The 16617-nt window shown below is 43.7% G+C and overlaps 1 protein-coding gene across 1 annotated transcript; it reads right to left on the bottom strand.

Moving 5' to 3' along the window:
* Positions 1–10628: 10628 nt before the first annotated feature.
* On the bottom strand, positions 10629–15020 carry fam3c (FAM3 metabolism regulating signaling molecule C). The gene is made up of 10 exons (XM_030113412.1): positions 14891–15020; positions 13965–14015; positions 13187–13291; positions 13020–13046; positions 12660–12783; positions 12111–12169; positions 11978–12028; positions 11825–11909; positions 11618–11744; positions 10629–11304 (listed from the first exon to the last, which is right to left on the bottom strand). Exons 2-10 carry the CDS (start codon positions 13978–13980, stop codon positions 11215–11217), a joined length of 684 nt encoding a protein of 227 aa, XP_029969272.1. The 5' UTR covers positions 13981–14015; positions 14891–15020; the 3' UTR covers positions 10629–11214.
* Between the last annotated feature and the right edge of the window lie 1597 nt (positions 15021–16617).

The following is a 16617-nucleotide window of genomic DNA, read 5'->3' as shown; positions in this document are numbered from 1 at the left end:
GCGAATGCAAATTCCACATAGAGCCATTTTTGATGATTCCCCTCGATGACAAAATGTCTTTCGTTTGCAGTTTTTTTGCCTTCAGCCTGCTTGTTTTTGCACATCCAGCCTCACAGTTTTATCGCTGATCTCTTGGCTCGAGTTAAAGTATTGGTTTCTCCATTACTCTGACTACAAAACGCAATGCTGAGTAAATAAACAACACTTTTACAACTTTTGTTGAACTATTCCAATCAGTGTGGTCCTTTAAACGTCATCCTGCGGCCCAGATTGATCCACTGGGTCGATGTGTTTGACACCTTTAAATTAGAGTTCGCAGAATAAAGTCTGACAAGTGTGTCTTTAAGGGGGAACAGGAACTGTTGTTGGCCAGCAGATTCGAACCGGCAACCATAAACGGCCTTGAGCTTTCTGTCCCTGTGTCCTCTCAGGCAGTCGGTCATATCGGCCAGTGTTCTTCTTCAGTTATAATCCCTGAAGCCCGAGGCGACGCTGCTCCCATATCAGGACGGCGCTGTGCAAACGAACAGCGGTGTTTTCTTGTGCTCTGCCGTCATGGCGTGAGGAAGTTATAAATAGGAATCGAGGGGAAGTATGCAAATGGAAACTTACGAGGCGCACAGGAAGCTCTTCCCCACCGAGCTTTAATCCACGTTTATCCTTCATATTGGATTTTATGGTAGAGAATAATTACCGCTCACGCTCCTCTGATGCTGTTGGTCATATTGTAAAATCGGCAGTGTCGTGCGTTAGCGGAGGCACCGTATGTGGAAATCCACACGTCGGTTGAGTTTTAATTGATAAATTGGCCCTCTAAGACGAGAGAAGGATGTTGGGAAGAGCAGGATCTTGAACTGCCAGAGCTCGTTACGAGGAACACACGTCATCCCTGTGATTGAATGACCCTCTGTGCAGCAGTCGGCTGTAATGGAGATGTGTGGCTTTGTCGCTTCATGTGTGTATTTAGTGTGTGCAAGCATGTGACGTGTGCTAATGCGTGTGTGTGTGTGTGTGTGTGTTTTGGTCCGCGCCTCCGTCTTTTCTGTGTCATCCATCCGTCCCTGGTGAACTCCACATGCCATTAAAGGATAGCGGGTCCGCAGCCATTAGTGTAACGGGATCAGACCACCGAGAGCCGCGCACGTGCATTTATATATATGTGTGCCGCAGACATTCGCTCGGTATCAAGAGGGCAGACGCACACACACACACACACACACACACACACACACACTCAGACGTAGGAGAAACCATTACTGCTGCTCGTCTTCGCAGCACTTAAGAGGGCAGTTAGTTATTTTGCGTGTGTGTGTGTGTGTGTCTGTTTGCATGAAGAAGAAAAAAAAAAGAAAAGAAAAAGGATCAAAATCATGACAGCAGAATGCATCCAACCCCGCAGCTCACTTTCTTGGCAGGAGGTGAAATGGAGACAAGAGAGAGAAATGCAATAGCGATTGTGTTTACCCCCCGATGTCACCCGGCGCTGCATCCAGCCTCCCGGAGGAGGAGGGAAAATGGAAGTCTGCTTGTTTTGTTTTGGTTTTTTTTTTTTTTCTGATGTTTTCTCCTATCCACAAGGCAGCGCTCACAGCCAGCCACAGCTCTTCCAGTAAGCTATAATTATCGCCAAACTGACGCAGATTACCGGAGGGAGGAACGGAGGGAGGGGGGGGGGGGGAGAAACAGCGGTGAGGGGTTTTCGAACAATGGCGCGGAAAAATGATAGGCTTAATATTGAGGTCACATAATAAAGGCAAATAGAGGCGAAATGAGACGATGCGATGGCGCACAAAACATTCCCCACGCCCGGCCAAAAGAGACAGAGGGAGTTTTTGTCCTTGGCTGCTATCAACGTTTTGCACAAGATGTGCTGTTGGCAATTACGTCCGCCATTGAAAAACACTTGAAGAGTTTGAACAGCGAGTACAGAGCGAAAGTGAACCGTCTTTATCCGTCTCTAATGAAATTGCTTTGAAACGAATTAAGAGTTAGCATGAATGATTTCTTCCGTTGGCCATTTAAGGCTCGCCAGGCGTGACCGAGTGGGCCGGGAGCCATATTTGGACAGCCCCGAGCCAAACGGCGTCGAGTTTCCACGCGGCTCGTGTGACGCGGGAGGCCGTCTCGCACAGAGATGTTGTGAAAAACGATCCGAGGAAAGTTGCGTCGGTTCTGAAATGGAACCCATATGGCTCTGCGGCGGAGGGGTGTCGTCGAGCAATCAGGCAGACGATGAAACCAAAACAGAGGCTTAAGGAAAGACGTCAAAACACATTTAAAGAAAAAGGAACACATGCAGGGCTCAAGCAAAAACATTTGGATCCACTCTGCTGCAGAAACTCTCCCCAGCCGTCTGTCCAATCACAAAGAATGTTTTCTTTTTCTCTCCTTCACCTTATCAATGCTCTGAAAAACACCACCTCCTCTCCTGAGCACACATCAACAAAAGCTTGTTTTTGTTGGAGCGAGCGGCGCAGCCTCGCCCCTCCCCTCCTATCGCCAGGTGTTTCTGGATGCTCATTGGTCACCCGAGCAGGCAGATTGCAACACCTCCTCGAAGTTCAGTGACCTCGGCTCCCGGCGTTACAATGAGACGTCTGGCGGATGAGTCAGGCCGAAGGGAGCCGCGGTGTTTTTCTGCAACACGCTTTACAGTAAAACTGCAGGTGCAACAAGCATCGATAAAACGCGAGTGTTGATGTGAGAAAAGAGAAAAGTCCCTTGAGCAGCTTGGGCTGTTTACTTGAAGAGATTGCAGCAAAGCCGAGTTATTCTGCAGATGGACCTGAATCCTGTGTTCTATCCTCAGGAAAAAAAAAAAAAAAAAAATACAGAAGTAGGTGCAGAAATGAGCGACTAACTGATCACTGCTGCAAGTTTTGCAGCATGATCAGAATTACTTTACTTCAAAAAGGATCTGTCTGCATTTATTTTTAGCACTAGCCAGAAACATTCCCGTCGCTCCCACACACACACACACACACACACACACACACCGCAGTAATAACATGCTATTAACTGATTACTGCAAAATTAGTGCGAGTTACATTTACCGATGTTTCTGAACTCATTTAGGTTCTTTTGTTGTAAGTTAAAGACGCTGCAGACTCGCCGCCACTTTGACCTACTGACAAGCCTTCGGCCCCATTTTCAAGTAAAAAAGCACAACTGTAATTCTAATTAGTTGCTGCTTTATTTGCAAAATAAATGACTCATTCAATAAAAAAAGCAACCAAAACATGTGGCGCTGTGATGTTGTGTTTTCACATGAGGGGCCTCCAAGGTTATGGAGTTATTTTTACCTTGACACACCTGAGTATGTGAAGCAACGCAGCTCTCCTCGCGTGTGTTTGGGTCATACCGTGAGTGAAAGGTGTAGGTCAAACACACACACCTGCATCTTTTTTTCTTTTTTTTTTCTTTTTATGAAAGCGAAAACAGTCCGGAGACAGACCGGCGTTTGTGCTGCAGAGGAAACTGTGAAATACCGTCACCTACAGTGTGTACAGTTGGCTTGGCTCGGGCTCAAAGTACACACACACACACACAAATGGTAAAGCAACATGGCCGTCATTAGTGGGCCGTTGTTTGCGCAGGCTGCTCTCGGCTCTGAGGTCTCTCCAGTCCAAACAGCCGCCGTGGAGAAACCATTTCATTTTCCCTTTTCCAAAACTGTTTTTTTTTTTTTTTTGCAAAGTAAAGCCGCTGTGGAAGCAGCACCACATCAAACAGGAACTGGATATAGAACTCATAATAAACAAATGTGAATCATAAAGTCTGTGTCATTTAACATTTGAGAGCATTTAGGCAAGAATACACACCGAAGCTCTTTGAAAGTCGTCTCATGCTGCTGATCAGACAAATCTTTGTTCGTTTTATTGATAGATTGATGCCAGAGTAACCCGAGGCAGACCCCACAGACTGAACTCCAGGTGGTCACAAGCTGAAAATTTACTCCACTTAGTTTTAATAGGCTTCATTTCTACGCAAGAACACCGCGCGCCGGAAAACAAACATAGTGAGACCTCAAAATTTTGCAAGCAACTGTCAGCGGAGTCAGGGAAGTTTCCATGCTTGTGCTAAAAAAATCTGAACTTTTATATTCAGAGTAGAAATTCAGGTCAAACACATGCCCAGATTTTCTCAATTTAAAGGGAAAACTCGCTGGTAGATGTGTACAGAGTCAATAATATGCGCCCGATATGAATTTTAAAATGGTACCTAATGTAATGTAATGATATACTGTCTTGCTGCTGTCCAAGGACACTCCTATGTGAGCATGGAGTTTTCCTACAGATGGATTGTACACTCATTTTACCGATAAGACTCTCACGGTGTCATTAGTCAGAAAATGTCACCGTGATTTGGCTGAAGTGTACGGCTGTAAATCATGTCTCCTGTCTGTGAGACGGAAAGTTTATGAAGCCTTAAAAAGCCTTATTTACATACTCCAGTGTTATGGATCTCAGGGGTTTTTGAGTCAGTTTTGAGCGCGTTTCCCTCCTTATCCTGGGAATCTTGGTTTAGATCTGGAAAAACTCCTGAAACAGCATTTAATGAGGAAAGTCAAAGCGAGCGTGCAGCCTGTGCAGGTCTTCACAGTGTGCGCCTTGCATTCAGAGTTGATTTGTTCATGATTTAACATTAAACCCTAAACACTCTATGATCAGCCCTGTCGCTGTTCAAAAAACAAAACGCGCAGCGGTGACTCAAACCCACTGCGCTGACTTTCAGTCAGTTTTATGGGGCAGCATGTTTATGTGTTGTGCAGTGAAGGGCATGCAGGATGCAGCAGGACGCAGGACAGTTTATGAGGTGGCTCTGTTTATCGGGGGGAGGCTGCACTCCATCATGAGAAATATATAGAGTGATTTTCTGCTCTCTCTCTCTCGGTACCAGCTCCACAGTTACGACTCTGCTATGGCTCAAAGCCTGTAATCATTCGAATGCTTATTTCACATTTTTATAATTGTATAACAACTCCGGGGCAAAGTCAGAGACTTGGGCTACATACATGCTGCAGTAGATTAGATGTGACGTGTGTTCAGCCTCTCTGTACCAAGCGAAGGGAAGACGTGCACACTGAGTGTACTTTGCATTCCCTTGAAAAAAAAAAGAAAAAAGTGCAGTTAGAATATATGAGTGATGGTGTTCAATCAGGGGAACCAGAGAGGAGTGTTGTCTAGACTGTTGCATAATGAATGAGGCCGACTGTGTGGTTACAGCAGTGGAAGTCCACCGGCCACGTTGACAATATCTCTGCACACCGACTGAAAAAACTCGCTGCAAAACAAAAAGCGAGGTGCAAACAATTTTTGATTTTTGAACACTGCCGCAGAATGGCTTTAAGCCTCCTGCGGACCGCTGGAAGCTTAAAGGGACAAGCTGTGATCATCTACATGGGTTTTTTTCGTCAGACAAAAAAGTGGAAAAAATTCTTTTTACTGAAGCGATAACTTCTTTAAGATTTTGTACAGCTGCAGAGAGAATTGCTTTTTTGACATACCTGGCAATGGATTCCAGATAACTACGTTTACTACACGATGCTGAAGTGAAGAAAAGACAGAATCGTCTGCAAAGAATCTCACATTTTTTCTGCAGAAAATACAAAAATTCCTCTGAGAGCAAAACACACAATGTTTTGCAGAAAATATAATAATCTTCTATCTACAGTAGGAAATGCAACAATCCCAAGAAGAGAAATTGCAATCCTCTACAAGGAATATCACAATCTTCCTCAAAAACATGCTTTAATTTTAAAATTTCTGCAGAAAGAACGACAATCCTCAGAAGGAAACTTTCATCTTGTGTGGGAAATAGCACAAACTTCTGCAAAAAGCACCACATTGTTCAGCAGAAAATACCACAGTTAAGCTCAAACAGAACCCCATCATCTGCAGAGAATTCAAAAATCCTGAGAAAATACCTCCATTTTTACAGAAGGCCAACAGAACCTGCCAGGCCGAGCGTGCAGCCTTCGGAAAGCTGATTTACGTTTTTAACTGAAACTGGTTCAACTTGGATCCTGTGGAAATCTGAGGTATTCTGTTTTTCACCGGCGGTGATCTGACCCATCTCAACATCCTGACCTCAGACTCGGAGGCAGCAGAAAGTCTCGGTGAAGTTTATGAATGAGACCTTTGTTTTGACGGAAAAGACCAAAGAGCCCACGAGCGTAGATGATTACGAGCCGTGTTCACAAAGAGAAGAGGTTAGTTCTAGTTCACAGCCGAGCTGGTTATGAGGCAGAAACTCTCCTTTCCCTGAACTGAAAAGAAAACAAGTCATCCGCTTCCACAACAACAAAGAGGACATGTGACCAACAGTTAACGTGACCCTGAGATTGTGTGAAATGATCCATGTGATCGGTTATTGATCCATTTGGGTGTCTGCGCCGAATTTGTCTTTCAGTGCCGAGGTCAGCAGGAAGTTTCCCACACACCCATTGAGAGTAAACACAGCTGTCTGTGCCTCGGCGAAGTTTTCTGGGACGGGAGGCTGGGGTCGAAAACAAGGGCGGTTGGGTCGCGGCGTGACGGGGGAAGGGAGACACAAAGATCCTGAAAAAACACCGAGAAGGTTGAAGGTTGGAGGGTTAATGTGGCGAGATGGAGGTAAACGCGAGGGCCGGGCCGTGTTCGGGGTTCTACTGTCGGGAGAGAAATAAGGGGAGTGGCCCTGATCCAGGACCTTCAGGCGACGCATTGCAGCCTGGGAAAATATCAAAGAGAACCTTAAACACTGCGATAACGCTCATGGGAAAGAAAACACCTTCTGAAGGACGAGTGAAGAGATAATAACATCCCAGTTTTAATTCAAGTAAGCAGAATGAAGTTTATAGTCACTGCTGAAGAAACAAGAAGAAGAAATACTTGAAGCGGGGGGGGGGGGACTGCTCAGGGGAAGAAGCTGCTTTCTCTTTGTTGATGTTTTGAGGAGTGTGTGTGTGTGTGTGTGTGTGTGTGTACCTCCGAGCAGCGAGAACAGTTCACATGGCTGGTATGTGGTGAGTGGGGTGGTGGGGGGAACGAGGGGCCCTTTAAAAAAAACAGCTGGCCTCCTTTAAATGTCTCGCAGGAGGGGCGGTGTGTGCTTTCACGATACGCCCTCGCCGCTCGCTGCATGTTCTTCCCGTTCTCCACTGTACACCACATAAAGGTCATCGGCAGTTTCTATACTTAATACAAAAGCAGAATTATTCTCCACACCATCTGTTTATAAAAGGTTGAGCGCAGCATAAAGGATTTCTTGCTTCCCACGTCTCTCTGTTGTTGAAGCGAGGAAGCGAGGCTCTTCCTGGAAGCAGTATCCCGACACCAGTCCCAAACAATAGAAAATTCCCTCAATGCAAACCGACCTGTCATTCTGTTTGGCCTTGAAAAGTCGTTGCGCCTTGTGAATCGGAGGACGTCGTGTTTTGTTCCGATCAGGGGAGACAGAATACATCAGGACAGCTGTTTCCAGGTCAGCAACCGGCGAAGGCGGCTGTTGATTAATCCTTGGCGGCTAAACTTTCCTTATATCTCAGCCTTTAAGCAGGCTGAAGGTAAAAAGTTGTCCAGTCAGCACTACACGAAGGGTTGAAGGGAGGAGACAGAAGCAGCTCAGGTGGTCTAAAGTTGTAGAAGGGTCTCTGGTCAGCAGATACTCGGGTCAGAGGTGTCCTCAGCAGGAGGGTGTGTATTTTGGTCTGTGGCGAGACTCGGTCAGCAGTGATGTTTCTGTCCGGTCACTGAAACGCTGCGGGATGGGCCTATCATTAAAGTCGTTAGTGGTTGTTTTTTTTTTTTTTCCCACAAAACCAGGGCGGCATCATGGACAGGATGGGCATCTTCATCACTCGCTTAATAGAGGAGTTGTCCTGAAAGGAAAAAGAAAAAAAAAAAAAAGCAGGAGTTTCTCGATCAGAGGGGGCAAAGGGCAAAGGTCGGCGGTCAGACTGAGGCAACGGGGAGTGAGAAAGCCGAGCTCCTCAAGAGGGAAGCCTGTTGTTTAGTGGACAGATTTATTTTGGGAGTATGCAAAGCAAAGGGAACTGAAGTGGGGGAAATGGGGAAACGGCTTTGTCCTTATATGAAAAAAAAAGAAAAGCATGAATTCTTAGAGGCTGATTTCCTTTGGCTCCACAGCATCGCTCGACGTTCACACACACAGCATGGAGACAGTCGATCACGTATCGATTCGCCATCGCACCAGGCCGCAGCGTCCTGACCAGCGGCCTCGTGTCCTTTAAAAACAAGCGGGGAAATAAAACGCTGCATGTGGAGTTTTGGTGACAGCAGAGGAAACGGGAAGGTGGTTTTTTCCAGCTGGTGGAAATGAGGAAGACGTCGGTGTCGAGCGAAGGTCAACACATGTTTACCAGTGACTTACGGCAAAAAAAAAAAAAAATTATAATCTAAATGAATAAACTCGTGTGTTCCAGTTGTCATTAGAACTGGGAATTCCAGCTTGTTTTGATTGTGAAAGACTCACTCCCTCAAGTTCAGAATTACACGTTTGAAGCCATCCTGCAATCCAGTTTTCTTTGAGCTTCGAATTGCTGTTTATGGATTGTTACCTCCTTGGAAATGAATATTTTAGCGTTCCTGCTAATCACAAAATTGCAAGTCGTGAAATACTACTTCTTCCTTAATATTGGTACAAAAGGCATTTGTTTATTACCCCATCACAACAAAGCAGAGGAAACATTGTTCAGAGCTTTTTCTGTTTATGTCATTGTTTATACCAAAATATGAGGCTGATTGCAGTTTGTTCGAGTTGAAAATCAAAAAAAAAAAAAAAAATCCAACTGAAGGGACTTTAAAAACTCCAAATTCAGAAACAACTGGGATCATAACCTTTCCTCTCTCCAGTTTTTCAATAATGTACCATTAAAAATGATACTTAATGATACACTGAATATTTCCGATCATTTAAATTTAAGTTTTTCCATATAAACGAGGCTACAGCTTCACTGAGCAGAAAGATGATGTTTAACTGGTTAATTCTTCTCCAATACATCAGATATAAAACCCAGCAGACATTTCAATTCAACTCATCTGAGTGGGAAGGCTGAACAGAATGAACCAATGGCGCCATCTGCTGGACATCATGCAGAACTGCTCGAGGCAGGGAAACATTATTTCTAGGAAGATCTGTTAGAAAAAAAATCACTAAAATATAAAGCTGTTGTGTGCTTAAAATCCTATAGCAATACAATTTCACATCAATATTAACTTTTTTCCTGCAAAGTGACTATTTCCTGTGAATTTCATCCAAAAAACTGTCACTTAATAACATATTTGTGTGACACTTTCAGATTGGTTCGGTTTACCAGGATTTTGTGTCATAATGATAATAGCTGACCCTCCTGCTTCAAACTTCTGTTATTGACATGATTTGAGTTTTTCCCCTTCACATGGAAAACGCCTCTTATTTCCAGTGAGTGAACAAAATCTGACTTAAGCTGTAAATCATTAAATGTGTGTATCTTTGGGTACTTTTACTCCTTATCACTGGTTTTATGGTCAATAAAATTGACATTGCTTATTTTCTTTTTGCTTTCATGAATTCCTTTTTTTTTTTTTTTTCTGAAGACCGTTTTGTGAGAATAGTTATTAGTGACCATTTTGGAAATTCTTCTTTTTAAAAAGGGGACTTTAGAAAAGAGAAGTATAAATGTTGTTGTTTTCATGCTGTACTCTCTGATTTGGGGCTGTTTTTAAAGGAAGCATGTTTCACGCGCTCACATCTAAAGCAAAATGAAGAAGTTTGCTGCACAAGTGCACTTTTAATGAAACTAAAATACGTGACTGAGAGTTTGGGATCAAACGTGAAATCTCTGTAAGATGAGACTCGCTGAACCATCCCATCAGCTTCATGCTCAGATTATTGGTATGTTGAAATTCCACACATCTTAACCTGCACAGCTGGTTGACTCCTTGACGAAATATGGAAATGAACGAAACCAGATCAACAGGTTAACCCTCAGTGTCAGCATGTCTGTCTATTCGGATGTGGTTATATTGATTTCACTGTGAAAAAAGGAAAAAAAAAATCTCGTTTCTATTTACCAAACTCCCAATTTAGAAAAATAGAATCAATACTCAGCAAATTATATCTCAATCCTCCATACTTCTTTGGGATGATGAGGGTTTTCACCCGTGACGCCAGGAGAAAGCTGCGGTGCAGCAGCCGGGTGTGTTCACCGCGACGCCGCACGGCCCAAAGACAAGAGAGCAGCTCATGAAAACAATGACCCGCTTCTGTTTGACTTGAGGGAGAGGCTTCAGGAAGTTCACAGAATATCATAAACTCAGCGCATTTCTTTAGCTCACCTTCATTCAATATTTAGTTTCAACCAAAAACTATTTGATGCATCCTGCTTCTTTATATTTTTAATGTCCTAACAGCCAGGTTTTAAGTCTATGAACTGCTGAATTCCCAATTTTCACAAAGCAGCAAGTCTACCTGAAGCGATGTAGCAAAGATTAACAGTGGCTGACACTCCGGCTGTTCAGTGAACGCAACACAAAGAAGCCAATTCCATACAAACAGGAGGAACCGCATACCGGCAGAACGACCTCAAAATACCTCCATCATGAAAACGCACACACATACACACACACACACACACACACACGATCCCAACTAACTGCATCATTTATTTTAAGAAAATTATATTAATATTACAATGTTCATTAAATTATTCAGAATCTGGACCCTTCTCTAAACAAATATTTACATATTTCACAGTGAATTTGGTACATTTGGTTTTCCCGTCATGAAAATACACAAAATCCTACTAAATAAGAACTTTAGTCAAATAAAAAGCTCTGAAACAAACAAACAAAAAGAATCATAAAGATGGAAACATTTTTTTTTTTTAAAAATGAACGCAGGATGATTAAGGCAATGTGGGAGGGAGTCAGTCTTCGCGGCCCGTTGAGAAACGTCTCTGGGCTTCAGAGCGAGTCAATGGATGCTTTCTGGGCAGAGCAATCTACGGACTAACTTCGCTACGAGCCCTGGAAGAACTTCAGAAGGGCTTCGATTTCCCGCAGACAAGCGGCCCTTTGTCCCGCTCACATCTTCAGCAGAGACTTTGGATTGAATGGTGCAAAAAAAAAAAAAAAAGTGAAATCCCTTCTGTCGGCTGAAGAGGCGTAACCAGAAAACCAGAGACGGGGGGGAGAAACGGCAGACGGCTTCCGGCGCACGGCGGCGCGCTGCTCACTCGTGCTTCTGCGGGACGCAGCCCTCCATCTCCAGCACGTCCGGCCAGCCGTCGAACTTGTTGGTGTCGGCGCTGTTTTTGATGTGCTGAGGAGGGAAAGACGAGACGAACCTGAGTTTCACTACATCCTCCAGGAACAGTTCCAGTGTGTGAGGTGATAAGGCTGCTGGCTTCAGGCGGAATCGTGTCCGTGTGTGTGTGTGTGTGTGTGTGTGTGTGTGTTTCGTTCTCTTGAACACAGCCTGTTAAGTTGTGTTGTTGTGTGTGTTTAACGCTCTCACAAGGTAAGATTACATGTAAGATTACAATCAAGTGTCAACAGGAGCTGAGATGGGATGAATCATGGCTCCTCTCTCTCTGGACAGAACCTGAAGATCGTCCACGCTGCGTTCTGTTTACCTGCTCGAAGGGACTCTTGGTCTTGATCCCTTTCCCTCCCACAAAGATCCAGTTATCGCGGAATTTCACATTACTGATGGACGAGCTGCCCAGGTCGGCGATGAGCTTCCTGGCTTCATCGTTAAGTCTGCAGAACAAAAGGAGGCAAATCATTTTCCCCTACACTGGAGGTGACAGCGGCCGCGATTCTGTGGAGGACGCTCTTACTTTGTAGCAGGATCGTCAAACGAAGCCATCATCACGATGGTCCCTTCTTCGATTTCCTTCAGGAACTTAATTAAGGGGACCACATCTGGAAGGAGAGAAATGTGGTGAAATCGACTTTCTTTTGAAAACAAACCGGCTGCTGAACACACTCACCTCCTCCCCACATGTCGAAACTGTCTGTCTTTATAATTTCGCTTGTTCTTCCTGTGGAGAAGAAGAGATTCAGCTCGAATCAAAAGAACAAAACAAAACAGCTCATTCATAGTTAATTAATTTGAAAACGTACCATCAGCCAGAGCGATGTTGATCCCTCGGCCCACATTGTTCTTCACGCTGCTCATTACTCTGCAACAGACGAACATTATGTTTAAAAATCAGGAAAAAGTATTAATGAAAGATTAAATCATCTCACTGCTACTTTTATAGAGCCACAAGCTGAAATGTGATTGTTAATGTAATTTGAAATCGCTGGAAGAGCTACAGCCAGTGTTCCACATCAGTGCTGAGAGGGGATCGGGTTATCTTTGTTCAGGATATTGTATCAGCAGCTCTACGTCATTCAGAGGCGACTGATAACCGGTCAGTCTGGTCCATGATGATAAGTGTTTCCAAATATCAATAACAGTAATTTGACCTCAGCAGTGCTGTGGTGAAGGTCAGGAACCTCTTTTAAAGCTGCTCTCATCATTTCAACTTTTTAGAATTGATGCAAACTGAAATGTGTTTGACACCCCTGACGACGCACACTTCCTGTGACACACTTTGGTGCTACAGCCCACTGCACAAGCTGCACAAGTTCCTGTGTGGCGTGGAAGCCCCAAGACCCGCCACTCACAGTTTATCCTCCAGGCAGAAGCGCGGCCCCACCACGCTGGCCGCGCCGCTCGCGATCTTGAAGGCAAAGTGTCCCGGCGGACACGCCTTGGAAAGCCCGCACTTGTGCTTGACCGGCTTCACGGCTGCGAACACAAAACCTCTGGTCACGCACAGAAGTGCAAACACAAACTAATCAGGACTCTATCTACACACGAAGCTGTCACACGGCTTCTACCAACGGGATACTGCTGATTTACCATTCTGTGTTGACTTGTACAGAGAGATGGAAAAGAGGAGCACATGCAGGAAAACATCAGTAATTCAGAAGAACAGAGGAAAGCGTAGAATAAGTAGAGTAATAATATAAAAAGTTACTTACTCACTGTACTTTCTGGACCAGACATGGCTGAAAAACAAATCAAACAAACTATTTAAAAAATTTAATAGGAGGATAATATTTATGCTGTCTAAACTGTCTGAAAGAAGAGATCTAGAAATTGATGATACATGATTACAGATGTGTGCTTTTGTCTAGACATCACTCACTGAACAGTTTGCCAACTTTAAAGTCCGTGGTGAGATCCAGCAGTTGAAAGGCCAGAAAGACGAGAAGCAGGAATGCAAAGACGAGCACTGCCAACTTGAGGATACCTGGGAGAGGCAAGGAGAGGCGTGAAGGCATCGCTTTACAAATGACATCATTACTGTTGCTTCACTTTTGAATGGCTGCAACGACTCAATGTTTGCACTACTCGACTCATTACTTCTTTTACACGTTTTGCACATTGTGAACAAAGCGACAGCTGTCACTAGACCAATTATACTAATTTATCAGGTGGTGTGTAGGATATGTGCGCTTTCTTATGTCAATATTGGTCCATTATCTGTCACAACAGTCCATAACAATAGTCTATCGCAAGATAGCAAGTCATCTCCCTCAACTGAGATGGCATGAACTATACCAGTTCCAAGTTTTTGACAGTTAACAGTCGGCACATGTCTTCCATTTCAGCTCCCTTATTCCTTCGACGTGATTGTTCCAAGTTTGGCCCAGAGTGACAACATGTGCAGAACCATGAGTCTCATTCCTGTCTAACTGCTCTGTATACACGCAGCAGAAGATGATATTACAGCCTCGCTTCAAACCCTGAGGTTAGAGGAGGAAGCTTGTAATCAAATTCTCACCACTTGAACTCAAGTCAGGAAAGAACTCTCAGTTAAATATCTCAGAACACACAGACTTGAGGGTTTATTTCCGATTACACGATCAATGCTCCGAATCCCTGTCTTGTTGCTTTCTCGGAGTAAACACAGCATCACGTACCGTTGGCCCTGAACATCTTCAAGAAATTCCAGCCACTCTGCCCTGTACAACCTGTAGAGACAAAACAACATGGATGAACTCTCATGGCCACTTTTTCTTCCTGTTTGAGTTCATGATAATCACAGCAGACACAAAATACAGAAATCAGATGTTTAGAATTTGTATAAATGTCACAGAAAGGCTTTAAACTAATGGCATGTCTACATTTGTTTTGTTTTGTTTATTTTTAACTTACAGATAACCTGACAACACATGAACTGTGACTATATTTAATCACAGAATCATAATACATATTACATAGTGTAATATCTACATTTCTCTGTTATTACCACATCATATTTCAGGAGCAGTTCCCCAAAAATCGTAATAAAACGTTTTTTGAAACCATAACTCTGTAAATAATTTCCATTTTGAGAATCTTTGCATACTTCCGGTGGTGTTTACTTCATGTAGTCTCGGGTAGAGGAGTTCCGAGGTTTGAATTTTTTTTCATTTCCTGTTAAACCATTCAACAATACTTATAATCCAGTAAATAAATATCAATAAATAATATTCCCACTTTTATAAGTTACACACATATGTTACATTATTTGATTGGGCTTCGGTGGTTCTTAAAGCGACGTCCACTTTAGCCCAGACTCTTAGCATGACAGGTTCTGGCTAACGTTGGCTTTATCTGTCAGATAGTATTTTTCAAGACTACAAGCGGAAATAAAATGCGGTATTTCATAGTTTTACATGACATGTGATGCGTTTTGAAAAGCTAGCCATCTTCAGCTGCAGCAACTTGAGACTGACACCGTTAAACTTCCTCGTCCCTGTCCCGGCAGTGCTAACAGGTTCTGTTTCATCCCACCGAAGCCCGAAGAGAGCGGGAAAGAAGGCAGCTCGCGCGGGCGGTGTTTGGGTTGGAGATCCGGGCTCACCTGTCCGGCCTCCGCGGCGGATACGAAGCTCCGACGGTGTTTAAAGACAACTACCCGGTACAGCTGCAGAACCGAGCCCTGTCATGACAGCTGGTCTATGGAGGCGGGATACGCAGCGAGATGAGCCACTCCGTCTGAGAAAACGGAAACCAAAAAAACAGCGCTTATGAGGCTGCGCACACAGCAAGATGAGCCACTCTGTCTGAGAAAAGTGAGACCAAAAAGAGCTACGAGGAGTTACTCACAGCGAGATGCGCCACTCTGTTTAAGAAAACGCGTCCATAGCATTGAACTTCGCAAATACTTCTCTGTTTACATATTTTGTGTTCAGTTTCAGTGCATTAAACATAGCATAGAAATGTTTTACTTTACTTCAACGAGGAAATTCTTGGAAATTCTATTTTTTACTAAATATAACCTATATGCTTCAGAAAGCAGAATGAAGTCACAAACCAATTCACAAACCTGTTCTGAAGAACAAATACACATAAGCACGCGCTCACACACACAAATGCAGACTGACAGCTGTCAGTCTCAGAGCGTCCGCTGTCCATGGTGCTGAAAGCTCAAATAAAGTCACGGGCTACATCTGTACCATTTTTGATGCAGCTTAAATATAAAATGAGCACAGCTGGTCTAAAATTACACAATCTATTCAGATAAATATAGACACAGCTATCTATATCTTTTGGAATTCACGTATATTAGAGAAAAAAAATAGAGTCTACGGTCTCTTATAGTTGAGAGCAACACAAGGCACATTCAAATAGGCAGGTGTTTAAGACCACAGCATTCTGATGAAGATAATATTTTTGAAGGTTTCACTGACTCACCAATGGCTCCGATGTTAGGTTTTGGGTAGTACCGCTAGCGGCTAGCATAGTACTTAGCATACTGTTTAACTTCCCTCCAAAGAGTTCAGATTAAGTGCAAAGAAAAACCTCGTTAATGCCACACAGCCAATCAGCGCTGCTTACAGCTCTGATGCATTCATGGACAGTCGTAAATTAAGATTTAGCAACCGCCCCCTTGCCCCCACTCTGGCTCTGCTACAGCATGTCCTCATCCTGTTTCACCTAAGTGCTGTCTTAGACTCTCCTTTGTTGGTATCACAGACACATCCCTCAAGTGTTTTTAATCTTAATTCTGTGGCCATACTCATTTATCCACCTCCACTCACACCCCAGCCATCCTCCGTCACCTCAGGTGTTCCACAGGGTTCTGTCTTCAGTCCTCTCCTCTTCATAATCTTCCTTCTCCCATTTGACAACTTCCGAAAATACAATATCCTGCTCCACAGTTATGCAGATGACAACCAGCTCTGCCTATCCACTGCACACTCCTCCTGTCTTCATCCCACTCACTCTCACAATTCACTGAAATTTAACAGCAATAAAACTCAGGGCTTCCTCGTTGGCATTAAATCCAGTCTATCAAAAAACGGACACTTTTGCTATCCAGACCGAAGGCATTCAGTTCCCCAGCCTTCGGAACATTTTTTTTTTTTTTTTTTTTACATCTTCAATTGTCAATTCTTTAATCTGAGGAATTCCATAAATATGTGTGATGGAAATTAAATATTAGTCCATTACATTTGAATCCAGAGATTTGAGTGTACATTTTCTTAGGGAGATAACGCTTCTTTACAGTCAGGCTTTAGTGTGAATATTTTAATCCTGTTTCAGAACATTTCATTACCTGCTTCCGTTTCATTTACCTGTAAATAA

This window comes from Salarias fasciatus, chromosome 17 (genome assembly GCF_902148845.1).
Source record: "Salarias fasciatus chromosome 17, fSalaFa1.1, whole genome shotgun sequence".
NCBI lineage: Eukaryota > Metazoa > Chordata > Actinopteri > Blenniiformes > Blenniidae > Salarias > Salarias fasciatus.
The sequence above is the reverse complement of the archived record's forward strand: the minus strand, read 5'-3'. Positions and strand labels throughout refer to the sequence as shown.

What these genes read in the sequence shown, in the direction of transcription:
- fam3c (XM_030113412.1), bottom strand. An exon ending in TGGTCCAGAAAGTACAGTGA is followed by an intron (nt 12,784 to 13,019) that starts GTAAGTAACTTT and finishes TTGTGTTCGCAG; the next exon opens with CCGTGAAGCCGGTCAAGCAC. An exon ending in CAACATCGCTCTGGCTGATG is followed by an intron (nt 12,029 to 12,110) that starts GTACGTTTTCAA and finishes TCTTCTCCACAG; the next exon opens with GAAGAACAAGCGAAATTATA.